Below are 27,956 nucleotides of genomic sequence, written 5' to 3' on the forward strand. Positions count from 1 at the left end.
GTCTGATTTGCCTCCTATTTTTTTTATGTTCATTTATGGTTTGTGTTCAGTCATTTTCCGGATTTTACAAAATGTTAAGTCGAACCCATAACTCGGTGTGCAAGGCCTTTTTTTTGTGCCAATCACCCCAAAAAAACATAAGGTGGAGGGGCTCGGTTGTGCCACTACATCATGCCAATTGCACGCTCCCTCAACATGAGACATCTGGCATTGTGTTGTGACAATTGTGCCTTTTATTGTCCCCAGCACAAGGTGCACCTGTGTAATAATGCTGTTTAATCAGCTTCTTGATATGCCACATCTGTCAGGTGGATGGATTATCTTGGCAATGGAGAAATGCTCACTAACAGGGATGTTGACACATTTGAGAAGCTTTTTGTGCGTATAGGGAACATTCTGTGTTTCTTCAGCTCATGAAACATGCACCCAACACTTAACATTATAGTTGCCAATCACCCTAGTGAACTGAGTGAAAGAAATGGCATTGGATTGCAATCCAATGTACTAGCCTGACTGAAATAACCTGTTTAGTTCTTGGCAGTTGGCACGTTGTTGTACAGTACAACTAGCTGCCAATTAAGATTATTTTTATGGTAACGCAAATCTCCAAAGCACATGTTACCAGTACTGTAGCATGGTTACAATAGACAGTCACTTCAATCTGGACTTGTAAACATGTCTTTTTTTTTTTAACCAGTCAAATTATGAGCCAATATTGGATTTAAGGCAGATTTTATTCTGCCCACGCTGACACACACGTCATTTAGACAACAGAATTAGAACCTTGTGACATCACTGTTGAAAGACACTTCCTTATACAACAATGGATTCAATAGAACACAACTGAACTAACAGGTTTCTGGTGCTATCATTTTTTTGGGGGTGTATTAAAGTTATAAGTGAGACACAGAATTTGCAAATAAACTTCATAAATGTAAAATAAGTAAATAACTCAAATCTACACTATTTCATTTAGATCAGTGGTGGTGGTGGTGATCAAATGGCAAATCAAAACCACATAGATAACCAATGATGTAACACGATAAAACAATGGACAAGAAGTGTAATATACACATCGCCCCTACAACCACAGAAAACAAAACGCAATCAATTAACAACCCATAACTAAACTACAAATCACATACTTACAGAAGTCTTGGCTATCGATCAATCACAGATACAAAGGTTGCTCACTGGGGAGGTTACATTTGAACAGTAAGGCTGCATTTACACAGGCAGCCCAATTCTGATTTTTCCCCCAATTATTGGCAAAAGATCTGATCTCACTGGTCAAAAGATCAGAATTGGGCTGCCTGTGCAGATGCCGCCTTACTAGGCCACACTGGACATTAGGGGGTATGTTCAGAATTGCAAACAACAAATTGCAACATCACTCATCTCCCATACACAAACCCGACAGTTATGAACACAAGGCATCAGTTTGATAATCCTGAATATGCCCTTCAGTTTTTGCTCAAGTGCCTTGAGCTTTAGATGACTTTGTCCACGGTTTTATAATGTAAATATATGGACAGTTTGAGGAGGTCGATTGGGCAAATAGAGTGTATACACCATGACGTTTGAGCCTTCTGTAGGAAGGACACTTCACACAGGCACTAGCGGAGAAGTTCAAATGGTTGGTGACACGATCAGTGGAGGCTGTTGAGGGGAGGACGGCTCATATTAATGTCTGGAAAGGAATCAAACATAAGACAACCACGTGTCTGGTACCATTCCAGCCATTATTCTGAGCCGTCCTCCCCTCAGCAGCCTCCCCTGTCCTGTATACAGAGGGAGCGTTTCCACCCTCCCTAAATGTTTCCACTACTAGCATCACTCATATTTAATAAATGCAATTCTGTCCCAAATGGCACCCTAATCCCTATGTAGTGCACATCTTTAGACTAGGGCCCATATAGTGTAGTGCACTATATAGGGAATAGGGTGCCATTTGACACACACAGTGAGGTCTTCCCTTTGGCCAAGTGGACTCCAATGATGTGTTTATATACAACTTATCTTTGTGTGTCTATATTTACCTACACACATCTATATGCGAATATGTACATCTATGCTTGTCTATGGTGGACTCAAGGTCACCATGGTGTCAACATTACATACAGTAAGTCTAAGGCACCGTCAACAAAGTATACCAGGGTTCTTGTTAAGGAGAAGTGCATAACATTTCCATAGAAGCCAGTCCTCAATGGATTCTATGTCTGCTGTTTTCAGTCTTATCCTTTAATGGATTCTACGTCTGCTGTTTTCAGTCTTATCCTTTAATGGATTCTACGTCAGCTGTTTTCAGTCTTATCCTTTAAAAGCGGCAATCAGCCGTTGAAACCATAACAAACCGTCTCCCCACCCGTTTCGGTAAAAAGCTGAGGGACGGGGCTCAAACTCAGAGTTATGGATACGAGGACTGACCATCCATGATATCAAAATTATAGTTAACCATGTTGAGGCTAAATAGTGTTTGTTTACATTTACTTTGTTTACAAACATTGGAGTTTAAAAAATGCTTATTTTGGGTTCTGATGGGGTACAACAATTGAACTAACCTCATGAGGCATTTATAAGTTCTATTCTTCAAGAATCAATTGGTACATATCATTAATACGTCCAAAAATGTATCTGCAGGTTGCCACTTTAAAGAAGCAATTGATGAAATCCCAAGTATTGTATTGTTATCAAGTGCTTCAGTTAGTCCTGTATGACTTACATTTAAAGTCAGTCAGATGATTTGAAGTAGTAATCTATGAAGTGCCAAAGCACACTTGGACCTTGGTGGACCGGAGTGCACACCACAGCAAAAACTTCTTGCAATGATTAAAAAAAACGAAGCATTTGCCTGATGAAACAGTTGGAAGGTTTTCACTTGTTTTGAAAGCAGTAACTCCCCTCAATGTACTCTGAACATTTAATGACTCTAGGACCAAGAAAATGTATTCAAAATAGCTTCTGAAGTTGGGTAATTGTGTTTGTTCATATGTAGCCGTTTTTTCTTCCATTTGGTGCCTAATGAACATGACCCAGCTGCTACACTGAGGTTCCTGAAGTCAGTTGTGGCAGTAAGAGGATTTATTCATGAATGACTTGTCCCTTTAGTAGTACAAAGCAGGTAGTGGTCTGAGACTCAGAACGACTGATAGGAAACCCACTAAGTAATACAAACCATAGATGGCTTTATCTAGCGACAGTGGAAGACTTCTGTTCTGATTCTCCCCCCTTTTCCAGTGCACATGGTTCTAAAAGCATAGCACTGGTGTCAGGATTGGCTGTGAGGCTGGAGGGAGATTCCATTGTCAAAGCCATAGGGGGGGAAAGTAGGCCAGTGCAGTGCACGCTTTGGGAGAAGGGTGGACAATTGGGACTCTAATTTATCTCCTGGTTACAAGCCCAGTTTCAACCTATCCAGTTGCTATAGTTTTTGTGGACAGTAGACATAAAAATATGACTGAAAACTCAATCAGTACATAAATGACTAGATAGGAACATGCATATTACACAGATCAGTTGAGCAAACAAGCCTTGTGTTTTCAACGGGCTGTTTAATTTAACGTTTAATTTAACGTGTAGTTTAATGAGCGGTTTAATGTGTTTTTTTCCCCCTTGGGCTTTTTATGGCTTTACCTTGACTGTTATCAGATAAACCCTGTCTAAGAGTTATGAGAAAGGACTCATAACTGCTGGGTTTTTGTCCCACTTCAGGAGCCGTAGGCAGACTTTGACTGAATCTTAAATGACACCCTATCCCATATATATAGTGCACTACTTTTAACCAGAGCCTTATGGGTCCTGGTCAAAAGTAGTGCACTATAAAGGGAATTGGGTGCCATTTGGGACACAGTCAAAGTCTGCTTACGGCTCCTGAAGTGGGACAAAAACCCTGCAGTTTACATAGGACATTAATAGTAAGGCTTTCTTGGGCATTTGGCTTTTATCCTGTAGAACTCAGTAGTCTCATGATACACTGGTCAATTAAATAAGCAGACTTCTTTGACATTGAATAAAACATTGTGCTTGCATGTCATCAAGATAATTGTGCTAAATTGAAAACAAAAAGATAAAATGTTTAAAAAAAGACACTACAGCCATTCAAAGAATTGGCGTTTCAACTATGAATATCTAGTATGTACAGACACCAGAGGAGGCTGGTGGGAGGAAGATATAGGAGGATCGGCTCACTAATGGCTGGAATGAAATAAATGGAACCGATGCAAATGTGTGGTTTCCATATTTGATACCTTTCCATTTATTCCATCCCAGCCATTACAATGAGCAGGTCCTCCTATATCTTCCTCCCACCAGCCTCCTCTGACAGACACACATTCTCCTTCCTTCTGGAGCACAGAAGCAGGGGACTAGAGTTCTGAACAGAGAGGGGGGAGACAAGCACACTAATTAGCTGAAGCAAGCACTTGCCCCTCCCACGAGAGCTCTCATTGGCTGTTTTTCACATATCCCAAATCATGTGAGCTCCAGTGTCACGTGACCAGGATTTGACATTTGCCCCTCCCCCTCAGCTGCGCCCCCGTCTCAGGGTAGAAGTCTCCTTTTAACCACATCATCCACTGAATTAGTAGTAAGCAGACCTGTGTTCAAACACTATTTAAAACCATTTCAAAAACTTTTATCGGTCTGTGCTTTCATCCAGTTTCCCTGTTGCAAATTAAACCAATATTAACGTTGACAGAGTGAAAACCCCACCCACCTTGCACTCCAGACAGACAAAAGCTAAACAAATATTTCATTTTTTTTTTGAACCCAGGTCTGGTGATAAGGAGCTTCCACTTCCTTTCTCCATAATTCTATCCCAGTAATAGGTGGTGAAATTGCCCCTTGGCATAGATGCTGATCTTGGGTCAGGTTTGCATTTCCCCCACTAATGGTTAAGGTTAGGAATGGGGAAAGTGAAGCTGACCTAGACCTGTACCTAGGGGAAACTTCACCGCGGAGCCCCTCAGTAGTTGGGGGGTTGGTATTCCCCCTGGGGTTGGGTGGTGGTGATGGTGCTGGGGGTGAAGGGGGGTTGTTGGAAGTCGTCTGGCGCACTGGAAGGGTACGGGGAGTATGTGGTGGGGGTGTAGGCCGAGGGGGCGTAGGTCGGAGGGTAAGGGGTGTGCTGCTCCGGCGGAGACTCGGCATAGATGCTCTGGGTGACATCGGCAACACCACGGCGATATCTCCCCAAAGCGAAGTAGGTTAGGATTCCCTGTTGTAGACACAAAGAGGAGTCAATTAATGAATTCAATCAGTCAGTCAATGAATCAATTAGTGAATGAATATTTCAGTCAGTTAATGAATGGAGTCAGTCAGTTACTGAAGAGGTCAGTCAGTGTGGTGAAGTTATGACCAGGCCATAGTGTAGCTGTAGTAAAGGAGAGGCAGCTGTAGTGACAGTCCTCCTCACCCAGGTGGCGATAGAGAAGAAAGAGAAGGCAATGGCGGAGCGGGCGGCGTCCTTGGGGATTCCTCTGACATCAATCGTACGACTCCATTGGCTAGTCAGGAGGCAGAAACACACGAACCACAGGAACGTCCACACGACTGATACAAACAGACAGGAAACATGGAATATACATATTTACACTACAACTACCTACAGGGTCACGTTCATTAGGGAACAACTGATACAAACAGACAGGAAACTATACACATTTACACTACAACTACCTACAGGGTCACGTTCATTAGGGAACACGACTGAAAACGTTATGAAACCTTTTATCAATGGGGGAAAAGTATATAAGCATTTCTTATTGTACGTTCCAGGCAGTCCCGCCCCGTTTCAGTCTGTTTTCTTCCATGTGGTGCTATGATGAACAAGACCCAGGTGCCTGGAAGCTCTTTCCTCACACCACAACCCTAGGTCCACACACACACACACACACACACACCTCCTCACCTGAGAATCCCAGGTCGGCCATGACAGCGTACTTCCTCTCCTTTGCGTTGCTCATCAGCGGCATGTAGGCGTCCAATAAGAGGAAGAAAAAACAGGCCAGGAAGGCTGGAGAAATAAAGACATCAAATATAGATTTATAAAGTAACAATTTATTGAGACCGTAAGGAAATGAGGTGGGGAGTCATGCAAGTGGGAGAAACGGTAAGGATGCAGGGTTTGAACCCCAGTCTCCTGAGGGGAGTCGTATGATGAGACAAGGAATCAACCCCAGTCTCCTGAGGGGAGTCGTATTATGAGACAAGGAATCAACCCCAGTCTCCTGAGGGGAGTCGTATGATGAGACAAGGAATCAACCCCAGTCTCCTGAGGGGAGTCGTATGATGAGACAAGGAATCAACCCCAGTCTCCTGAGGGGAGTCGTATGATGAGACAAGGAATCAACCCCAGTCTCCTGAGGGGAGTCGTATTATGAGACAAGGAATCAACCCCAGTCTCCTGAGGGGAGTCGTATTATGAGACAAGGAATCAACCCCAGTCTCCTGCGGGGAGTCGTATTATGAGACAAGGAATCAACCCCAGTCTCCTGAGGGGAGTCGTATTATGAGACAAGGAATCAACCCCAGTCTCCTGAGGGGAGTCTTATTATGAGACAAGGAATCAACCCCAGTCTCCTGCGGGGAGTCGTATTATGAGACAAGGAATCAACCCCAGTCTCCTGAGGGGAGTCGTATGAGACAAGGAATCAACCCCAGTCTCCTGAGGGGAGTCGTATGAGACAAGGAATCAACCCCAGTCTCCTGATGGGAGTCGTATTATGAGACAAGGAATCAACCCCAGTCTCCTGATGGGAGTCGTATTATGAGACAAGGAATCAACCCCAGTCTCCTGAGGGGAGTCGTATGAGACAAGGAATCAACCCGTCTCCTGAGGGGAGTCGTATTATGAGATGTGCCAGGAGTGTTACCACTACACCATAGCTCTGCATAAAGAGATACTTTCTATTGTCGATTGTCACAGAGACACAAACAATTATTTTTCTGTTATCTGAACCCAGGGCACAACGGCAGGAGATGCCATCTCTGATCCGGTTTGCTGCCTGGCCCCGACCAGATTCTTCCACTCAAGGGTGGTTTCCCCCTGGGCACAGATCTAGGATCAGCTTCCCCTCCCCAATCGTAACTATTAGTGGGGGAAATGCTTAACTGTCCCAAGATCAGCATCTTGAGGCGACTTCACCCAACAGCATTTTCTCAGTCAGCCCTGGGATTAGAACCTGTAACCCAGAACCACTAGACTACTTACCTATGACACCGATGCCCACAGCGTAGTGACACGCCGAGTCATTCTGGTTGAAGACGCAATGCGCGTCGGGGCTGTGCGATTTGTTGACAAATCCCTCCGCCGTGATGCAGGAGAAGACCACGATGGAAAAAATCTAAGAAGGGGAAGAGAGGAGAGTTTCAATTTGACTGTTTTCACTGCGACCTGCATGTTTATTTATCCATCTAGTCGTCCCTCACCGACGGGGCCTCGTTTCTCCTTCCCTCCCTCCCTCGCCGACGGGGCCTCGTTTCCCTCTCCCTCCCTCAACGACGGGGCCTCGTTTCCCTCTCTCTCCCTCGCCGACGGGGCCTCGTTTCCCTCTCTCTCCCTCGCCGACGGGGCCTCGTTTCCCCCTCCCTCCCTCAACGACGGGGCCTCGTTTCTCCCTCCATCAGCGACGGGGCCTCGTTTCCCCCTCCCTCAGCGACGGGGCCTCGTTTCCCCCTCCCTCAGCGACGGGGCCTCGTTTCTCCCTCCTTCAGCGACGGGGCCTCGTTTCTCCCTCCAGTCATCTATCAACGACGGGGCCTCGTTTCTCCCTCCCTCAACGACGGGGCCTCGTTTCCCTCCCCCTCCCTCAACGACGGGGCCTCGTTTCCCTCCCCCTCCCTCAACGACGGGGCCTCGTTTCCCTCCCCCTCCCTCAACGACGGGGCCTCGTTTCTCCCTCCCTCAGCGACAGGGCCTCGTTTCTCCCTCCCGTCATCTATCACCGACGGGGCCTCGTTTCCCCCTCCCTCCCTCGCCGACGGGGCCTCGTTTCCCTCTCCCTCCCTCAACGACGGGGCCTCGTTTCCCTCTCCCTCCCTCAACGACGGGGCCTCGTTTCCCTCTCCCTCCCTCAACGACGGGGCCTCGTTTCCCTCTCCCTCCCTCAACGACGGGGCCTCGTTTCCCTCTCCCTCCCTCAACGACGGGGCCTCGTTTCCCTCTCCCTCCCTCAACGACGGGGCCTCGTTTCCCTCCCTCCCCCTCCCTCAACGACGGGGCCTCGTTTCCCTCCCTCCCCCTCCCTCAACGACGGGGCCTCGTTTCCCTCCCCCAACGACGGGGCCTCGTTTCTCCCTCCCTCAGCGACGGGGCCTCGTTTCTCCCTCCCTCAGCGACGGGGCCTCGTTTCCCCCTCCCTCAGCGACGGGGCCTCGTTTCCCCCTCCCTCAGCGACGGGGCCTCGTTTCTCCCTCCTTCAGCAACGGGGCCTCGTTTCTCCCTCCAGTCATCTATCAACGACGGGGCCTCGTTTCTCCCTCCCTCAACGACGGGGCCTCGTTTCCCTCTCCATCCCTCAACGACGGGGCCTCGTTTCCCTCCCCCTCCCCCAACGACGGGGCCTCGTTTCTCCCTCCCTCAACGACGGGGCCTCGTTTCCCTCCCCCTCCCTCAACGACGGGGCCTCGTTTCCCTCCCCCTCCCTCAACGACGGGGTCCTCGTTTCCCTCCCCCTCCCTCAACGACGGGGCCTCGTTTCTCCCTCCCTCAGCGACGGGGCCTCGTTTCTCCCTCCTTCAGCGACGGGGCCTCGTTTCCCCCTCCCTCCCTCGCCGACGGGGCCTCGTTTCCCCCTCCCTCCCTCGCCAACGGGGCCTCGTTTCCCCCACCCTCCCTCGCCAACGGGGCCTCGTTTCCCCCTCCCTCCCTCGCCGACGGGGCCTCGTTTCCCCCTCCCTCCCTCGCCGACGGGGCCTCGTTTCCCCCTCCCTCCCTCAACGTCGGGGCCTCGTTTCCCTCCCCCTCCCTCAACGACGGGGCCTCGTTTTTCCCTCCCTCAGCGACGGGGCCTCGTTTCTCCCTCCCGTCATCTATCACCGACGGGGCCTCGTTTCCCCCTCCCTCCCTCGCCGACGGAGCCTCGTACCCCCTCCCTCCCTCAACGTCGGGGCCTCGTTTCCCTCCCCCTCCCTCAATGTCGGGGCCTCGTTTCTCCCTCCCTCAGCGACGGGGCCTCGTTTCTCCCTCCCTCAGCGACGGGGCCTCGTTTCCCCCTCCCTCAGCGACGGGGCCTCGTTTCCCCCTCCCTCAGCGACGGGGCCTCGTTTCCCCCTCCCTCAACGTCGGGGCCTCATTTCCCTCCCCCTCCCTCAACGTCGGGGCCTCGTTTCTCCCTCCCTCAACGACGGGGCCTCGTTTCTCCCTCCCTCAACGACGGGGCCTCGTTTCTCCCTCCCTCAACGACGGGGCCTCGTTTCCCTCCCTCAACGACGGGGCCTCGTTTCCCTCCCTCAACGACGGGGCCTCGTTTCCCTCCCCCTCCCTCAACGACGGGGCCTCGTTTCCCTCCCCCTCCCTCAGCGACGGGGCCTCGTTTCCCCCTCCCTCAGCGACGGGGCCTCGTTTCCCCCTCCCTCAGCGACGGGGCCTCGTTTCCCACTCCCTCAGCGACGGGGCCTCGTTTCTCCCTCCTTCAGCAACGGGGCCTCGTTTCTCCCTCCAGTCATCTATCAACGACGGGGCCTCGTTTCTCCCTCCCTCAACGACGGGGCCTCGTTTCCCTCTCCATCCCTCAACGACGGGGCCTCGTTTCCCTCCCCCTCCCTCAACGACGGGGCCTCGTTTCCCTCCCCCAACGACGGGGCCTCGTTTCTCCCTCCCTCAACGACGGGGCCTCGTTTCCCTCCCCCTCCCTCAACGACGGGGCCTCGTTTCCCTCCCCCTCCCTCAACGACGGGGTCCTCGTTTCCCTCCCCCTCCCTCAACGACGGGGCCTCGTTTCTCCCTCCCTCAGCGACGGGGCCTCGTTTCTCCCTCCTTCAGCGACGGGGCCTCGTTTCCCCCTCCCTCCCTCGCCGACGGGGCCTCGTTTCCCCCTCCCTCCCTCGCCGACGGGGCCTCGTTTCCCCCTCCCTCCCTCAACGTCGGGGCCTCGTTTCCCTCCCCCTCCCTCAACGACGGGGCCTCGTTTTTCCCTCCCTCAGCGACGGGGCCTCGTTTCTCCCTCCCGTCATCTATCACCGACGGGGCCTCGTTTCCCCCTCCCTCCCTCGCCGACGGAGCCTCGTACCCCCTCCCTCCCTCAACGTCGGGGCCTCGTTTCCCTCCCCCTCCCTCAATGTCGGGGCCTCGTTTCTCCCTCCCTCAGCGACGGGGCCTCGTTTCTCCCTCCCTCAGCGACGGGGCCTCGTTTCTCCCTCCCTCAGCGACGGGGCCTCGTTTCTCCCTCCCTCAGCGACGGGGCCTCGTTTCTCCCTCCCTCAGCGACGGGGCCTCGTTTCTCCCTCCCTCAGCGACGGGGCCTCGTTTCTCCCTCCCTCAGCGACGGGGCCTCGTTTCTCCCTCCCTCAGCGACGGGGCCTCGTTTCTCGCTCCCTCAACGACGGGGCCTCGTTTCCCTCCCTCAACGACGGGCCTCGTTTCCCTCCCCCTCCTCAACGACGGGGCCTCGTTTCCCTCCCCCTCGCTCAACGACGGGCCTCGTTCCCTCCCCCTCCCTCAACGACGGGGCCTCGTTTCCCTCCCCCTCCCTCAACGACGGGGCCTCGTTTCTCCCTCCCTCAGCGACGGGGCCTCGTTTCTCCCTCCTTCAGCGACGGGGCCTCGTTACTCCCTCCCTCAACGACGGGGCCTCGTTTCTCCCTCCAGTCATCTATCAACGACAGGGCCTCGTTTCTCCCTCCCGTCATCTATCACCGACGGGGCCTCGTTTCCCCCTCCCTCCCTCGCCGACGGGGCCTCGTTTCCCCCTCCCTCCCTCCCTCCCTCCCTCGCCGACGGGGCCTCGTTTCCCCCTCCCTCCCTCCCTCGCCGACGGGGCCTCGTTTCCCCCTCCCTCCCTCCCTCGCCGACGGGGCCTCGTTTCCCCCTCCCTCCCTCGCCGACGGGGCCTCGTTTCCCCCTCCCTCCCTCGCCGACGGGGCCTCGTTTCCCCCTCGCCGACGGGGCCTCGTTTCCCCCTCCCTCAGCGACGGGGCCTCGTTTCTCCCTCCCTCAACGACGGGGCCTCGTTTCTCCCTCCCTCAACGACGGGGCCTCGTTTCTCCCTCCCTCAACGACGGGGCCTCGTTTCTCCCTCCAGTCATCTATCACCGATGGGGCCAGTAGAAACATACAATGAGAGGAGATGAGAGGTCTTCTGAAAGATATTCTAACAGGCGACATCATCCACTTGGGCTCTCTCTTTTTCCATTCCAATGACTGTGAGAACAGAAAACCTAGGGCCTGATGCCAACACCAGGGTCGTGTTCGTTAGGACAACAGAAAAACTAGGGCCTGATGCCAACACCAGGGTCGTGTTCGTTAGGACAACAGAAAAACTAGGGCCTGATGCCAACACCAGGGTCGTGTTTGTTAGGACAACAGAAAACCTTTTACAACTGAAAACAAAAATTAACACTTCTTATTGGACGAGTCCAGGAAGTCCCTCCCTGTTTTAGTCTAGTTTTTTCTCTCTCCATTTGGTGCCTAATGAACCGGACCCAGGCCTCTGTTGTCAGTTCAGTTCCTGTCTGTCTCGTTACTGGTCCACCACCGTCATGTGACCCAGCAGCACTGACATACTTGTGACCAGAGATGCCACCAATTTCCTCTTCAAATATTAGTGAGAGACAGAGACAGAGACAGAGACAGAGACAGAGGACAGACAGACAGACAGACAGACAGACAGACAGACAGACAGACAGACAGACAGACAGAGAGAGAGAAATGTGTGTTTCCTTTGAGAATGGGATGGAAAAGAGAGCGAGAGAGAAAGGAGAAAATAGTGTCTCTGTCCAGTGAAAGAAAGACAACAGGAGAGAATGGTACAGATCGTTACTGGGGAGTTCCAAAAAGAGAGAACTGAAAAGTGAGAGTAACAGAGATCAAAGCCAGAGAGACAGAGATAATTCAACAACAGAGAGAGAGAGAGAGTCTGCTGACTGGGGAAGTGATGGAGAGAGGTTTATTTCACTTGCTTTGGCCATGTAAATATAAGTTTCCCATGCCAATAAAACCCCTTTGGATTCAAATTGAATTCATCAACAGCAGAGAGAGAGAGAATGCTGACTGGGGAAGAGAGAGAATTCAACAACAAGAGAGAGAGAGAGAGAGAATTCAACAACGAGAGAGAGAGAGAGAGAGAGAGAATGCTGACTGAGGAAGAGAGAGAATTCAACAACGAGAGAGAGAGAGAGATGACTGGGGAAGAGAGAGAGAGAGAGAGAATGCTGACTGGGGAAGAGAGAGAATTCAACAACAGAGAGAGAGAGAGAGATGACTGGGGAAGAGAGAGAGAGAGAGAGAGAGAGAGAATGCTGACTGGGGAAGAGAGAGAATTCAACAACAGAGAGAGAGAATGCTGACTGAGGAAGAGAGAGAATTCAACAACGAGAGAGAGAGAGAGATGACTGGGGAAGAGAGAGAGAGAGAGAGAGAGAGAGAGAGAGAGAGAATGCTGACTGAGGAAAGGAAGAGTGATGGAAGAGACAGAAACAAAGGAAACAGTGTGAGAGCACCAACAGATGATAACCCATGTTATTTCCTCACGCCATGTCATACAACAATGGTGTGTGTGTGTGAGTGAGCGCGCGTGCGAGCAAGTGTGTATGCGATGACGAGTGTGTGTTCCACTGGATATGAGAGGGTCATTGGAAGACACTGCCAGAGAGAGCACTGGAGGGAGGGGGGCTAGGGGTATCACCTTACCTCCCATCTGCCCCCACCACTAGGGAGCAGGGAGCAGAAGTGGTTGTGTCGACAGACAGCACATTCTGTCCAGACCTAGGTAGTGTCCCAAATGGCTACCTATTCACTACATAGGGCACTTATTTTGACCAGAGCTCCATGGGCCCTGATCAAAAGTAGTGCACTATATAGGCAATAGGATGCCATGAGTCACAGACCCTACTGTGTTACACTGTTTACATGTTGGTACGCTACACTGCTCAGGCTTACAGGCTTATAGGCCAACTACACTGACAATTTACACCGTGTGGCTCTAGTGTTAAGTGTATGTCTCTGTATGGAGGAGACTGTTTGAGCAACAGACATCTTGGTGGTATGTAGCTACAAGACCTGAGGTTAGATATTATTGAACAGGGCCTAGGGGCATCTGGTCCTGGTTAGATATTATTGAACAGGGTCTAGGGGCATCTGGTCCTGGTTAGATATTATTGAACAGGGCCTAGGGGCATCTGGTCCTGGTTAGATATTATTGAACAGGGCCTAGGGGCATCTGGTCCTGGTTAGATATTATTGAACAGGGCCTAGGGGCATCTGGTCCTGGTTAGATATTATTGAACAGGGCCTAGGGGCATCTGGTCCTGGTTAGATATTATTGAACAGGGCCTAGGGGCATCTGGTCCTGGTTAGATATTATTGAACAGGGCCTAGGGGCATCTGGTCTTGGTTAGATATTATTGAACAGGGCCTAGGGGCATCTGGTCCTTGTTAGATATTATTGAACAGGGCCTAGGGGCATCTGGTCCTTGTTAGATATTATTGAACAGGGCCTAGGGGCATCTGAAAAGTAGATAAATGTTGTGTGGGTGCGACATCTTTTGGACTTCCTCAAACCTAATGGACCAATCAAACCAGGAAGATCCCTAAAATTACAATCTCTACCATTAGACATATCAGACCACAAACTGACTAACTGGGCCTTTCTCTCTTCCTCTTTGGAAAGTCCCTCTCACTGCCTTCTGGTGGATCAACATGACATTACAACATGGCTGTTGATGACCAACTAAAATGGTCAGGCAGTGTGTGCTGCTACCACTCACTTCTATATGACACGTCTTTTCCTATGTCAAAGAATAGGCCTAATGTTGAGGGGAAAACGATTTTTCTCAGAGTTGAATTTGTGTGTGATTGTCATTATTGGACAAACAGGCCCTGGTATCTCAGAAGGCAGAAGTGTCCATGTGTTTAGGCTATTTTAGACTGTTGTCCCATCAAATCAAATCAAATGTATTTATATAGCCCTTCGTACATCAGCTGATATCTCAAAGTGCTGTACAGAAACCCAGCCTAAAACCCCAAACAGCAAGCAATGCAGGTGTAGAAGCACGGTGGCTAGGAAAAACTCCATAGAAAGTCCATTGTTCTATTACCTCACCTGTATCAGACAATGGAAACACACCGTGTTCACGAAGTTTCACTTCAGCCTAGTTCAAGCTGTGTGAATCATTTAAGTCTGATATATACTTCTGCGTTGTGTTTCTAAACAATAACAGCAGCAGGCATCACATGGGGGCTAGTTCCCCTCAGTGTGTGTGTGGGGGGGTAACATCTTCAACACATTGTGTCATGTCATGCATATGGACTGACCATGAAGCTCCATGTAAGCCTGGTTGGAAGTGTAGCCTGGGCACATAGCTAGGCCTAATCGATTAATCAAATAACCAACCCCCCGCCCATCATCGCTTCAATAGTATCCTGATTGTTGTTGTCAACAGTCGCACGTCCGCGTGAGCAGCTGTACTTTGCAGTGTCGTGACATCAACTGTAACATTATACATCTATCAAGAGGAATACGAGTCGACAATAACACATTGGCTAATATGCAATTAGAGGGCCATCTGTGGTAAAAATATATATTCGGGATGATCAGATCAACATTTAACACAAACGGCATAGTTCGCTCAGTTGCGTTAGATATTATCCAAAGACAAAGTGACAGGTGACGTTAGACAATGTATTAACGTTAAGCCTCTGTGCTCAACTTCCTTGGAACATTTTAGTCAATAAGTAACTCCCGTTATTACTCTCTGTGTTCCTTGTCTTGTCAAACTCACCCAACTCAAGAAGCGCACGATAGTGTGCGGTTGTTTAGCAAACTTGTGAAAGTCGAAGCCACCGCCTGCGAGCGAAGCTCCGTACGCACTAGCGCCACCAACTCCCCCGGTCTCCTCCATCTCTGTCGCTCAACTTCAGCACAGGTCACAAGACAAGCAGCCGTTGATTTAGCCACGGATCTTCCTTGTAACACACAGATAGCTAGACTACCAACCGCCTTCTTGTTTTCTCGCCAACGACTTTCCTGAAAGTAAAAGGACGCCTACAACGACGTACGTGGCGTGCTATCTCCCAAGGGACCGTCGTGAAAATGTCATTTCCCACAAAAGTGAACAATATTGATACGATGCGACTCACTTGGTCATAAACATGGTCATATGGTTCTCTTTGTGACGTAGCAGACAGAAGAAGTCATAATTATCTATCCACTTTTATTCAACAAAAATATATTTCATTTGTCTGTCTTGTAGCAATGTACATCTCCCTAATTGTTCATTGTATTCAGTTGTCTCTCTCTCTCTCTCATTAATTCCGTTTCAATTTTATTTGCATGGAATACATGTGTTTACATTGCCAAAGCAAGTGATATAAACAACAAACAAAAGCGAGAAGACAAAACAATATGAATAAAAAACTATTAGAAATGAACAGTAAACATTGCAGTCACAAAGGTTTGAAAAATACATTTCAAGTGTTATATTATCAGCTATGTACAATGTTTTAGCAACGTGCAAATAGTTGTAGTACGAATAGTAGGGGAAGATAAATGAACACAAGTACAGGTTGTATTTACAATGTTGTTTGTGCTCCACTGGCTGCCCTTTTCTCATGGCAACGGGCCACACATCTTGCTGCTGTGATCACACACTGGTATTTCACCTAGAAGATATGGGAGTTTATCAATGGGTTTTTTTTGTTTTCAAATTCTTTGTGGATCTGTGTAATCTGAGGGAAATACGTGTCTCTAATATGGTCATACATTTGGCAGGAGGTTAGGAAGTGCAGCTCAGTTTCCACCTCATTTTGTGGGCAGTGTGCACATAGCCTGTCTTCTCTCGAGAGCCAGGTCTGCCTGCCTACCTTTCTCAATAGCAAGGCTATGCTCACTGAGTCTGTACATCATTTTGGGTCAGTCACAGTGGTCAGGTAATCTGCCACTGTGTACTCTCTGTTTAGGGCCAAATAGCATTCTAGTTTGCTCAGTTTTTTGGGGTGATTATTTCCAGTATGTCACATAGTTATCTTTTTGCTTCCTCATAACTTGGTTGGGTCTAATTGTGTTGCTGTTCTGGGACTCTGTGGAGTCTGTTTGTGTTTGTGAACAGAGCCCCAGAACCAGCTGGCTGAGGTACCTCTGCTCTGGGTTCATCTCTCTGTAGGGGAGGGCTTTGTGATGGAATGTGTAGGAATCGCTTCTTTTTAGATGGTTGTAGAATTCAAAAGTTATTTTGTGGAATTTCATCCTCCAAGGTGTTCTTCAGTTCCTGGAGTAGCTGCAGCCACTCGTCTGTCGATTCTACTTCCTCCTGTGGATCAGTGACGTCAGTCTGATTGATTGGTTCATTTATTGATTGATTAATTGGTTAACTGATTCATGGTGGATGGATGGATTAATAGATTGATTGGTTGATTGATTGATGGGTTAGCTGATTAATTGATTGATTGATCAGTTAGTTGATTAATTGATTGATTGATTGATCAGTTAGTTGATTAATTGATTGATTGATTGATCAGTTAGTTGATTAATTGATTGATCAGTTAGTTGATTAATTGATTGATTGATCAGTTAGTTGATTAATTGATTGATTGATCAGTTAGTTGATTGATTGGTTGATTGATTGATGGGTTAGTTGATTGATTGATCAGTTAGTTGATTAATTGATTGATTGATCAGTTAGGTGATTAATTGATTGATTGACCAGTTAGTTGATTGATTGGTTGATTGATTGATGGGTTAGTTGATTGATTGATTGAATGATCAGTTAGTTGATTCATTGATTGATTGAGGCTACATTACCTGATCTGAGTCAACGATCCTGGCTGCTCTCACCACTCCGTCATCCTCCATGTATTCCTCTTCATCCTTCGTCGGGAGAAAAGGGGAATATGTTACACTCTGTGGGGAAGTTCGAAATGAACTTGAATGTGAAGTATGTACTTATTATCTTTCCACACACACACACACACACACACACACACACACACACACACACACACACACACACACACACACACACACACACACACACACACACACACACACAATAACTTTTTTATCATTCTCGGCCACCATAATGCAAGGAACTCTTCATCATCATCATCAGTCACCATTATGTTGTGCATCTCCAGACCCAACTTGAGATCCAGCCTGTAGGAGATGGAGGAATACGGGGATGAATATCTGGCCACTGGGAAACAGGTGAGATCTCAGGGCTGAGGTTGTTATGGGAAGTAAATTCACTTACATAGACTTTTCAACAAGACACTGTCTTTTCTCTGTGGGGAAAACAGGCAACAGGGTTAGAGAGACAAACTGAAAAGAGAGAGAGACAGAGACAAACTGAAAAGAGAGAGAGAGGAGTGAGAGACAAACTGAAAGAGAGAGAGGAGAGAGAGACAGAGACAAACTGAAAAGAGTGAGGAGAGAGAGACAGCGAGACAAACTGAAAAGAGAGAGAGACAGCGAGACAAACTGAAAAGAGAGAGAGACAGCGAGACAAACTGAAAAGAGAGAGAGACAGAGAGACAAACTGAAAAGAGAGAGAGACAGAGAGACAAACTGAAAAGAGAGAGAGACAGAGAGACAAACTGAAAAGAGAGAGGAGAGAGAGAGACAGAGAGACAAACTGAAAAGAGAGAGAGACAGAGAGACAAACTGAAAGAGAGAGAGACAGCGAGACAAACTGAAGAGAGAGAGAGACAGCGAGAAACTGAAAAGAGAGAGAGAGACAAACTGAAAAGAGAGAGAGACAGAGAGACAAACTGAAAAGAGAGAGAGACAGAGAGACAAACTGAAAAGAGAGAGGAGAGAGAGAGACAGAGAGACAAACTGAAAAGAGAGAGAGACAGAGAGACAAACTGAAAAGAGAGAGGAGTGTGAGAGACAAACTGAAGAGAGAGAGACAGAGAGACAAACTGAAAGAGAGAGAGGAGTGTGAGAGACAAACTGAAAAGAGAGAGAGGAGCGAGAGAGTGGAGAATAAGTAGTGTACACTCACGGTACAGCAGACCAATGAAACAACAGGTGGTCACCAAGGTAACTAGGAAGAGGAAACAGCCGAACACAACAGCCACCACCGTGGTAGGGAGGTGGTTCAACACTGGCAGAGGAAGAAGAAGAGGTAAACAAACAAAAACAACTTCAAACATCTAAATACAGGCTTTGATTGAACTACATACAACCCATTGACCTTATGTAGAGCCATGTGTCTGTAAGATTCACACACACTCAGTCAAACAAGGACTGTCATGCCTGGGATGGAGAGGAGAGAGGAGTGAGGTTAACATTACACATTCTGCCTACACAAGGACTGTCATGCCTGGGATGGAGAGGAGAGAGGAGTGAGGTTAACATGACACATTCTGCCTACACAAGGACTGTCATGCCTGGGATGGAGAGGAGAGAGGAGTGAGGTTAACATTACACATTCTGCCTACACAAGGACTGTCATGCCTGGGATGGAGAGGAGAGATGAGTGAGGTTAACATGACACATTCTACCCACACAAGGACTGTCATGCCTGGGATGGAGAGGAGAGAGGAGTGAGGTTAACATGACACATTCTACCCACACAAGGACTGTCATGCCTGGGATGGTCCAGTGGTCTAAGCCTCTGTGTCTGGAGCATTTGTACAATGTACCGCTGCCAGCATGGGTTTGAATCTGGCCTCTATGTACCGCTGCCAGCATGGGTTTGAATCTGGCCCACTGCTCTGTCAGCTATCTCTCTCTATCCAATCAAAATATATTTAAGAAAAAGCAAAGACTAATCTCAGACCAAACCTTCTTTATCGATGTACCTCGCCTCACTGCTGATCACCGTAGTGCCATCAAAGCTGTCAGACACCTCACAATGGTACGTTCCGGCACTGCTCCTCCCCACAGATAACAACAAAATGGATTGCTCCACCCAGTAGAACTCTCCACGGCCTTCTAGAACAGTTCCGTTGAGGAACCAGCGGTACTGGGGAAAGGTTCCCCTCTCCACGGAACAGTAGAACCTCAGGCCCACAATGGAGAACTTTTCTCCCACGTCGTTGTCGTAGTGCATCGTCACAGCTCCACCTACTGGAACTGGGGGGGGGGGGGGGATATACTCAGCGACACAAATGGCACCCTATTCCCCACATAGTGCACTACTTTTGTGCACTACTTTTGACCAGAGCGAAAACATTTTCACTCTGTAGGGGAAAAGGATGCCATTTGGGATCCAAACATGAAATGATGAGTTTCAATGTATGAGAATGTATAAGTACAGTGGGTGATAAGTCTAGTGGGTGATAAGTCTAGTGGGTGATAAGTACAGTGGGTAATAAGTCTAGTGGGTGATAAGTCCAGTGGGTGATAAGTCCAGTGGGTGATAAGTCCAGTGGGTGATAAGTCTAGTGTGTGATAAGTCCAGTGGGTGATAAGTCCAGTGGGGAATAAGTCCAGTGGGTGATACGTCTGGTGGGTGATAAGTCCAGTGGGTGATACGTCTAGTGGTGATAAGTCTAGTGGTGATAAGTCCAGGGGTGATAAGTCCAGTGGGTGATAAGTGCAGTGGGTGATAGGTCTAGTGGGTGATAAGTACAGTGGGTGATAAGTCTAGTGGGCGATAAGTCCAGCGGGTGATAAGTCCAGTGGGTGATAAGTCTAGTGGGTGATAAGTCCAGTGGGTGATAAGTCCAGTGGGTGATAAGTCTAGTGTGTGATAAGTCCAGTGGGTGATAAGTCCAGTGGGGAATAAGTCCAGTGGGTGATAAGTCTGGTGGGTGATAAGTCCAGTGGGTGATACATCTAGTGGTGATAAGTCTAGTGGTGATAAGTCCAGTGGGTGATAAGTGCAGTGGGTGATAGGTCTAGTGGGTGATAAGTACAGTGGGTGATAAGTCTAGTGGGTGATAAGTCTAGTGGGTGATAAGTCCAGCGGGTGATAAGTACAGTGGGTGATAAGTCTAGTGGGTGATAAGTCCAGCGGGTGATAAGTCCAGTGGGTGATAAGTCTAGTGGGTGATAAGTCCAGTGGGTGATAAGTCCAGTGGGTGATAAGTCTAGTGGGTGATAAGTCCAGCGGGTGATAGGTACAGTGGGTGATAAGTCTAGTGGGTGATAAGTCCAGCGGGTGATAAGTCCAGTGGGTGATAAGTCTAGTGGGTGATAAGTCCAGTGGGTGATAAGTCCAGTGGGTGATAAGTCTAGTGTGTGATAAGTCCAGTGGGTGATAAGTCCAGTGGGGAATAAGTCCAGTGGGTGATAAGTCTGGTGGGTGATAAGTCCAGTGGGTGATACGTCTAGTGGTGATAAGTCAAGTGGTGATAAGTCCAGGGGTGAAAAGTCCAGTGGGTGATAAGTCCAGTGGGTGATAGGTCAAGTGGTGATAAGTCCAGTGGTGATAAGTCTAGTGGCGATAAGTCCAGTGGGCGATAAGTCTAGTGGTGATAAGTCTAGTGGTGATAAGTCCAGGGGTGATAAGTCCAGGGGTGATAAGTCCAGTGGGTGATACGTCCAGTGGGTGATAAGTCCAGTGGGTGATAAGTCCAGTGGGTCTTGAGTGCTGAGAACAGAACTATAGGTAAAATAATTTGCTTGAAACAGACTGTCGGACAAAGAGACAGACAGACAGCGAGACAGACAGACTTACCAACGTGCATGGCCGTCCACTGACCGTACACCACCCTGTCTCCGTTCTGCGCCTGACACTGTAGAAAGCCCATGTGGAGATCTAGAACCACTGGAATAGAGAACGTGGCGGATCGCTCGTCAACCGTCTCTGTGCTAATGAACTCTGACCTGCTGTAGAGGGAGAAGGTGATGGGCGGAGACCCCGTGAGTGATTGACACGTGACGAGGGCAAAGTAGGTCCCGTCTCTTTCCTTCAGTACCAGGAAGAGGAGGTCTGGTTCAGACACGAGCTCTGAAAGAGAGGAGAGGATGGATGGAGAGAGAGAGTTTTGAACAAGATATCATCTGAATACAGGGTTTGATTGAATACAACCCACTGACTTCACTTCACTATGAACATGTGACAGACTTATGACAGAATCCACTTCAGCTGTCAGGAGCTTTGAGAAATACGCAGTGTGGAGTTTTCCTGACCGCTGGACCTGACCAGGGAAAACTCCTGCCCTAGACAAGAGAGATAGGGCAACTTGGAGGAAAACAACCCCCTTCAGGGAAACACCTCTTTTCTAACAGAGAAAAATACAGTTTGGTAAGACTTAGATATGTGCATACTGGCTATCATTTTACATTTCAGCAGACACTCTTATCCAGAGCAACTAACAGGAGCATTTAGGGTTAAGTGCCTTGCTCAAGGGCACAGACAGATTTTTGACCCAGTCGGCTCAGAGATTCAAACCAGTGACCTTTCTGTTACTGGCCCAACACTCTAACAACTAGGCTACCTGCCTCCTCTACACTCTAACCACTAGGCTACCTGCCTCCTCTACACTCTAACCACTAGGCTACCTGCCTCCTCTACACTCTAACCACTAGGCTACCTGCCTCCTCTACACTCTAACCACTAGGCTACCTGCCTCCTCTACACTCTAACCACTAGGCTACCTGCCTCTATACTTAGGTAAACACATTCTGAAGGGAAATAACAGGGTAGAATGTTTTGCGTCTGTGTTCTTCAATAAAAACATCAACTTCAGAAAGGGGGTCTTTAACCCGTCTCCTCCCCTTCATCTTTAACCTGTCTCCTCCCCTTCATCTTTAACCTGTCTCCTCCCCTTCATCTTTAACCTGTCTCCTCCCCTTCATCTTTAACCTGTCTCCTTCCCTTCATCTTTAACCTGTCTCCTCCCCTTCATCTTTAACCTGTCTCCTTCCCTTCATCTTTAACCTGACTCCTCCCCTTAATTTTTAACCTGTCTCCTCCCCTTCATCTACACTGATTGAAGTGGATTTAACAGGTGACATCAATAAGGGATCATAGCTTTCACCTGGATTCACCTGGTCAGTCTATGTTTACATTTTTTGTCATTTAGCAGAGGTTCTTATCCAGAGCAACTTACCATACTGAGTGCTTACTTTTTTGTACTGGAAACATGTAGGTATTACAGACTAGGTCAGGGAGAGGTTGAAAATGTCAGTGAGGACACGTGCCAGTTGGTCTGCTCATGCCACCCTTATTCTAGATCCAGGGTGAAGTTTCCCCATAGAACAGTGGTTCCCAACCAGGGGTACTAGGACCGCTGGGGGTACTTGGCCTACCCACAGGGGGTACTTGAGAAGTCTGATGAGACCGCAGGCCTGCTGGTAAAATGCACATGAGGGGTACTACGGGCAGAGCTAAATTCAGTTAGTGGTAAAGTAACCAAGAAGGTTGAGAACCACTGCCATAAAAAATTATAGAGGACTCTTCTTTGTATCTGTCCCATTATGACATCTGTGAGAGCATGGGCAGCACCATTGAGAGCATCTCCATTTTGAAGTAGTCCATTTTCTTCCTCTACTAATTCTACGAGTTGGTAAACAAACTGAAATGGTGCATACCGCCACCTAGAGTGTGTTGTTTGAACAGATATAAAGCCAAGGTTGGTGATTTACTGTCACCTGCAGTTATGGAATGTTTGTTCACAAGCATAATTCATTGGCTGTTCCCTCCTGATGACCAGGATGGAATTATGTGATCCTTCCTTAACCCATAGGAAGTCCCACCCAGTTGACTAATTCAAAATGGTGAAATCCCTCTATGTTGCTACCCGTGTTAAAACGTTTTTTTTTGTGGCACTAGTGCCCTCTATCTATCTCTATGAGTACACCCTAGGTATAGATTTAGGATCAGCTTCCCCTCCCCCAAGCCTTAAGCATTAATGTGGAAAATGCAAAACTGACTCAAGATCAGCATCTAGGGGCAACTTCACCCTACTCCATAATTATATGATACAAATGACCCCTGACCTCTGACCTTTGACCTTGATGACCTTGGCAGTGCTCCTGGAGGAGTAGACCTTGGTGATGTTGAGTTGGTTGGTAGCAACACAGGTGTACTCCCCGCTGTCCTGGGGCACCATCCTGTAGTAGTGCATACAAATACAGATATCGGCAACAATATTTCCAGTGAGTTTTCACATATAAGAAGTTAAATAATAAAAAATTGACGAAGATCTATGTGACTGGAATGGTGTATTTGTCAATAAATATATCAGTTCTCTTCAGTTGTTTGCATATCCAATGCACCCCTGATCTAAGATGCATCTTCAAGTGGGCAAAAATGAACCTCTGAAAGACAAACACAAGACAGACAGACCACACAGACCAGTAATAACGGACCATCCACAATACAGTACCTGTAGATGAAGAGTTGTTCCTGTGTCTGATTGTGTAAAGGAGACAGGGGGAGGGGCTTCCCATCCACCAGCCACTGGTAGGAGACGTGGTTCCCTTTGGCGATGTTACAACGTAGGGACAGTGGCTTCCCTTCGTAGAACTCCACAGACCCTGATTGGACTACAACCTCTGCACCGTTGACTGGGTCTGTGGGAGAACACAATACAACCATGCAGTAGAACCATTCTCAGCACCATAGAAACTGATAATGTTGTGTTCTAATTCTAGGAGGGCATTTTAGATCTGTGAAAACATTTTAGTTCTATTAAGACATTGTAATTGTATAAAGACATTCAAATTCTATGAGTACATTCTAGTTCTATGAGTACATTTTAATTTATCTGAGGACATTCTAGTTCTATGAGTACATTCTAGTTCTATGAGTACATTCTAGTTCTATGAGTACATTCTAGTTCTATGAGTACATTCTAGTTCTATGAGTACATTCTAGTTCTATGAGTACATTCTAGTTCTATGAGTACATTCTAGTTCTATGAGGAAATTGTAGTTCTATGAAGACATTGTAAATGCAGCAAAGAAAGAAACGTCCTCTCTGTCAACTGCGTTTATTTTCAGCAAACTAAACGTGTAAATATTTGTATGAACATAAGGTTCAACAACTGAGACATAAACTGAACAAGTTCCACAGACATGTGACTAACAGAAATGGAATAATGTGTCCCTGAACAAAGAGGGGGTCAAAATCAAAAGTAACAGTCAGTATCTGGTGTGGCCACCAGCTGCATTAAATACTGCAGTGCATCTCCTCCTCATGGACTGCACCAGATTTGCTAGGTCTTACTGTGAGATGTTACCCCACTCTTCCACCAAGGCACCTGCAAGTTCCCGGATATTTCTGGGGGGAATGGCCCTAGCCCTCACCCTCCGATCCAACAGGTCCCAGACGTGCTCAATGGGATGGCGATCTGGGCTCTTCGCTGGCCATGGCAGAACACTGACATTCCTGTCTTGCAGGAAATCATGCACAGAACGAGCAGTATGGCTGGTGGCATTGTCATGCTGAGGGGGTCATGTCAGGATGAGCCTGCAGGAAGGGTACCACATGAGGGAGGAGGATGTCTTCCCTGTAACGCACAGCTTTGAGATTGCCTGCAATGACAACAAGCTCAGTTCGATGATGCTGTGACACACCGCCCCAGACCATGACGGACCCTCCACCTCCAAATCGATCCCACTCCAGAGTACAGGCCTCGGTGTAACTCTCATTCCTTCGACAATAAACAAAACCGCGTCTCGTCAGTGAAGAGCACTTTTTGCCAGTCCTGTCTGGTCCAGCGACGGTGGGTTTGTGCCCATAGGCGATGTTGTTGCCGGTGATGTCTGGTGAGGACCTGCCTTACAACAGGCCTACAAGCCCTCAGTCCAGCCTCTCTCAGCCTATTAAGGACAGTCTGTGGTCTAGAGTTTTTTCCCTCTGGTTGCACATGTGACATGCTGGCAGAAATGATGTAAAAGAGATTTAATTGTCTGTTAAAATCCCCGGCCGCTAGGAGCGCCACTTCACAGCTCGCTGAGTGGCCTTATACAGCTCGCTGAGTGGCCTTATACAGCTCGCTGAGTGGCCTTATACAGCTCGTTGAATGGCCTTATACAGCTCTCTGAGTGGCCTTATACAGCTCGTTGAGTGGCCTTATACAGCTCGCTGAGTGGACTTATACAGCTCACTGAGTGGCCTTATACAGCTCGCTGAGTGGACTTATACAGCTCGTTTAGTGGCCTTATACAGCTCGCTGAGTGGCCTTATACAGCTCGCTGAGTGGCCTTATACAGCTCGCTGAGTGGACTTATACAGCTCGCTGAGTGCGGTCTTAGTGCCAGCGTCAGTTTGTGGTGGTAAATAGACGTCTACGAAAAATATAGCTGAAAACTCTCTTGGTAGATGGTGTGGTCTACAGTGTATCATGAGGTACTCTACTCCAGCAATACAGTGAGGTTACCTTAATATTAGACATCGCGCCCCAGCTGTTATTGACAAATAGACACACACCCCCACCCCTCGTCTTACCAGACGTAGCTGTTCTGTCCTGCCGATGCACGAAAAACCAAGACAACTGTATATTATCCGTGTCGTCATTCTTAGTGAAACATGTTTTTAATGTCTCATTTGAAGGATAGTCTCAAACGGAGCTTTTCCAGTTTATACTCCAGTGATTGCACGTTGGCTAATAGAACAGATGGTAGAGGCGGGTCACCGACAAATTCTCTGATCGGACCCTGATCTCCGCCCCCTGTATTTCCTTATTTTCTTCCTGCGAATGAAGGGGATTTGAGCCTTGTCTGGGAGAAACATTATATCTTTCGCTTCAGACTCATTAGAGAAAATAATCTTTGTCCAGTTTGAGGTCACTGTTCTTATAATCACTGTTCTTATATCCAGAAGCTATTTTCGGTCATAAGAGACAGTAGCATCAACATTATGTACAAAATAAGTTACAAACAATGCGAAAAACACACAACTGGTTAGGAGCCCGTAAAATGGCGGCCATCCCCTCTGGCGCCATTCTTCCAGGACAAAACAGAAGTGTTAATACAGGGTCTACGACTCACCGACTACTCTGAGGTGATGTCTTGGACTGACGGTGGGGTGTATTACTGTGTTGTTCTGGACGCTGGCTACACACACCATGTAGCCCTCATAGGAAGCAGTGATGTACAGAGGGAAATTGGCCATCTCACCAGACAGAGCACTGTAGAAGCCTAAGGCCTTGGACCGGTCACCTTCCCTGAGGACAGATAAGTAATGGATTGGATACATAAAAAAAAAATTTGCACGCCCAATTTTTCCGTTTTTGATTTGTTAAAAAAGTTTGAAATATCCAATAAATGTCGTTCCACTTCATGATTGTGTCCCACTTGTTGTTGATTCTTCACAAAAAAATACAGTTTTATATCTTTATGTTTGAAGCCTGAAATGTGGCAAAAGGTCGCAAAGTTCAAGGGGGCCGAATACTTTCGCAAGGCACTGTAACAGTGGTAAAATGTATATTTTATTGTGTTGTTTACATGGCATTCTATTGACAGGGCTCTGTAGAAACTTAAAGCTGCAATATGTAACTTTTTGAGGCGTGACCCAACCAAATGCACATAGAAATGTGAGTTATAGATCTGTAATCCTCATTAAAAGCCTGTCTCAGAAGCGGTAGATCTGTTCTATGTGTGCTATTTCTATGCTTCCCGTTCGTAAGTTTTGTTTATGCATCTTTTACTTTCAGTTTTGTACACCAACTTCCAACAGCTGAAAATACTATACTGGTTATGGAAAAGATCTTTCACCGCGGTTTAGGCTACAATGATTCTCTACACTATACATGTTGGTTTTGCCACATAAACTGAAATTAGGCAAACTATTCGAATTTTAACAACCAGGAAATGGCGGAGCGATTTCTGCATTGTGCTTCTTTAAGGTCTTGTCTCATGTGAGTTTCAAATTGACCCCTAGAACCCTACCCCCTAGGCACTGCATTGGATTGGATTGGATTGCATTGGATTAGCCTACTTGCCTACTGATACATTCATATTCATATGCCAGGTCGCAATTGTAAATGAGAACTTGTTCTCAACTTGCCTACCTGGTTAAATAAAGGTAAAATAAATAAATAAATAAATATTGACAACACCTCCTTTCAGATCTACAGTACTTAGGGTCTTGAGGTAGATATTGTAGCAATCTTAACCAAACACTTAGCAAGCTGGTCAAGAGGTTCGGAAAAGGATCTTTTGGCGTAACAACTAAGGTTTTGGGTTGACAGTTGTTTGAGTCTCGGTCAGGGCTACCCCTGAATTCCCTACAATACAGCAACACCCACCTGAATAGCTGGTAGAGGATGGACTCTTCTTTAGGGTAACGCAGAACTTCACACTGGAATTCTTCTACAGTCTTCTCTAGGGCTGTTGAGGGGCCGTACAGCAACGGTCTGCCTAGGACTGAGGCTCCTGGGACTGAGGCTCCTGGGACTGAGGCTCCTTGGACTGAGGCTCCTGGGACGGGGGGAACAGGGGGTACACAACACAGTCAGACACACTCAGAAACATACACACACACACGCACACGCACAACTATGAAATTGGCACAAAACTTACTTGACTCCTGGCAGAAGGTGTAGAAACCTTCAGAGAAGAAGAAAAAGAAGACTGTTGGTGTTCTATAAAAGAATCATCTGAAAGCCATAAGTACCGCAGGACTCACCCAGTAAAACTACTACTGTTGTTCTGAGCGTAGTCATCTTCTCTCCTTCCTCCGTATCCACAAAACCCAATTTGACTGGAAGTTTGTTTTTGACTGAAGAAGCAGATATGGACTTGCATCCGTGTGTGTGTAAAGGTTTGAATGTGTTTACATTTGTTGTGTGTGTGTGTGTGTGTGTACTGCAGTTAGTGGTTGGAGGGGTTAGTGGTTATGGAGGGTGGTGAGAGTGAATGAATGGTGGAGACAGAGAGATAGAGCGAGAGAGAGCAGAA

At 47.7% G+C, this 27,956-nt stretch overlaps 2 protein-coding genes across 11 annotated transcripts; both read right to left on the reverse strand.

The window, feature by feature from the left end:
• Positions 1–715: 715 nt before the first annotated feature.
• LOC109884553 (synaptogyrin-2-like) lies at positions 716–15,263 on the reverse strand. The gene is made up of 5 exons (XM_020476517.2): positions 14,938–15,263; positions 7,211–7,343; positions 5,909–6,013; positions 5,414–5,550; positions 716–5,215 (listed from the first exon to the last, which is right to left on the reverse strand). The coding sequence occupies exons 1-5, from the start codon at positions 15,055–15,057 to the stop codon at positions 4,964–4,966; spliced, it is 747 nt and encodes a 248-aa protein (XP_020332106.2). The 5' UTR covers positions 15,058–15,263; the 3' UTR covers positions 716–4,963.
• Positions 15,264–15,995: 732 nt separating this feature from the next.
• Positions 15,996–27,954, reverse strand: LOC109884554 (Fc receptor-like protein 3). Of its 10 annotated transcripts, none has more exons than XR_004209537.1 (13): positions 27,685–27,950; positions 27,579–27,605; positions 27,305–27,476; positions 26,046–26,221; positions 23,438–23,624; positions 23,056–23,162; positions 20,782–21,054; positions 18,959–19,232; positions 18,157–18,258; positions 17,404–17,434; positions 17,229–17,306; positions 16,956–17,021; positions 15,996–16,464 (listed from the first exon to the last, which is right to left on the reverse strand). XR_004209537.1 is itself a non-coding variant. In XM_031821912.1 (13 exons), the coding sequence occupies exons 1-12, from the start codon at positions 27,719–27,721 to the stop codon at positions 16,985–16,987; spliced, it is 1,518 nt and encodes a 505-aa protein (XP_031677772.1). In that variant the 5' UTR covers positions 27,722–27,954; the 3' UTR covers positions 15,996–16,464; positions 16,956–16,984. The 10 variants fall into 10 exon arrangements, 5 of the variants coding, with proteins under 5 accessions (XP_031677772.1, XP_031677770.1, XP_031677771.1 ...); XR_004209536.1 differs by having other exon boundaries at positions 17,267–17,306; positions 27,685–27,949; XM_031821912.1 differs by having other exon boundaries at positions 18,942–19,232; positions 27,685–27,954.
• Between the last annotated feature and the right edge of the window lie 2 nt (positions 27,955–27,956).

The sequence above is a fragment of the Oncorhynchus kisutch genome, unplaced genomic scaffold (assembly GCF_002021735.2).
Source record: "Oncorhynchus kisutch isolate 150728-3 unplaced genomic scaffold, Okis_V2 scaffold4032, whole genome shotgun sequence".
NCBI lineage: Eukaryota > Metazoa > Chordata > Actinopteri > Salmoniformes > Salmonidae > Oncorhynchus > Oncorhynchus kisutch.

Excerpts from the sequence above, each read along its gene's own strand:
- LOC109884553 (XM_020476517.2), bottom strand. The coding sequence starts at position 15,057 with ATGGAGGAGACCGGGGGAGTTGGTGGCGCTAGTGCGTACGGAGCTTCG. Across the intron at positions 6,014-7,210 it reads TGTGGGCATCGGTGTCATAG|CCTTCCTGGCCTGTTTTTTC; the intron begins GTAAGTAGTCTA and ends TTATTTCTCCAG. Across the intron at positions 5,216-5,413 it reads TCTTCTCTATCGCCACCTGG|GGAATCCTAACCTACTTCGC; the intron begins GTGAGGAGGACT and ends TGTCTACAACAG.
- LOC109884554 (XM_031821910.1), bottom strand. The coding sequence starts at position 27,721 with ATGACTACGCTCAGAACAACAGTAGTAGTTTTACTGG. Across the intron at positions 27,606-27,684 it reads AACAGTAGTAGTTTTACTGG|GTTTCTACACCTTCTGCCAG; the intron begins GTGAGTCCTGCG and ends TCTTCTCTGAAG. Across the intron at positions 17,022-17,266 it reads TGGAGATGCACAACATAATG|GATGAAGAGGAATACATGGA; the intron begins GTGACTGATGAT and ends CTCCCGACGAAG.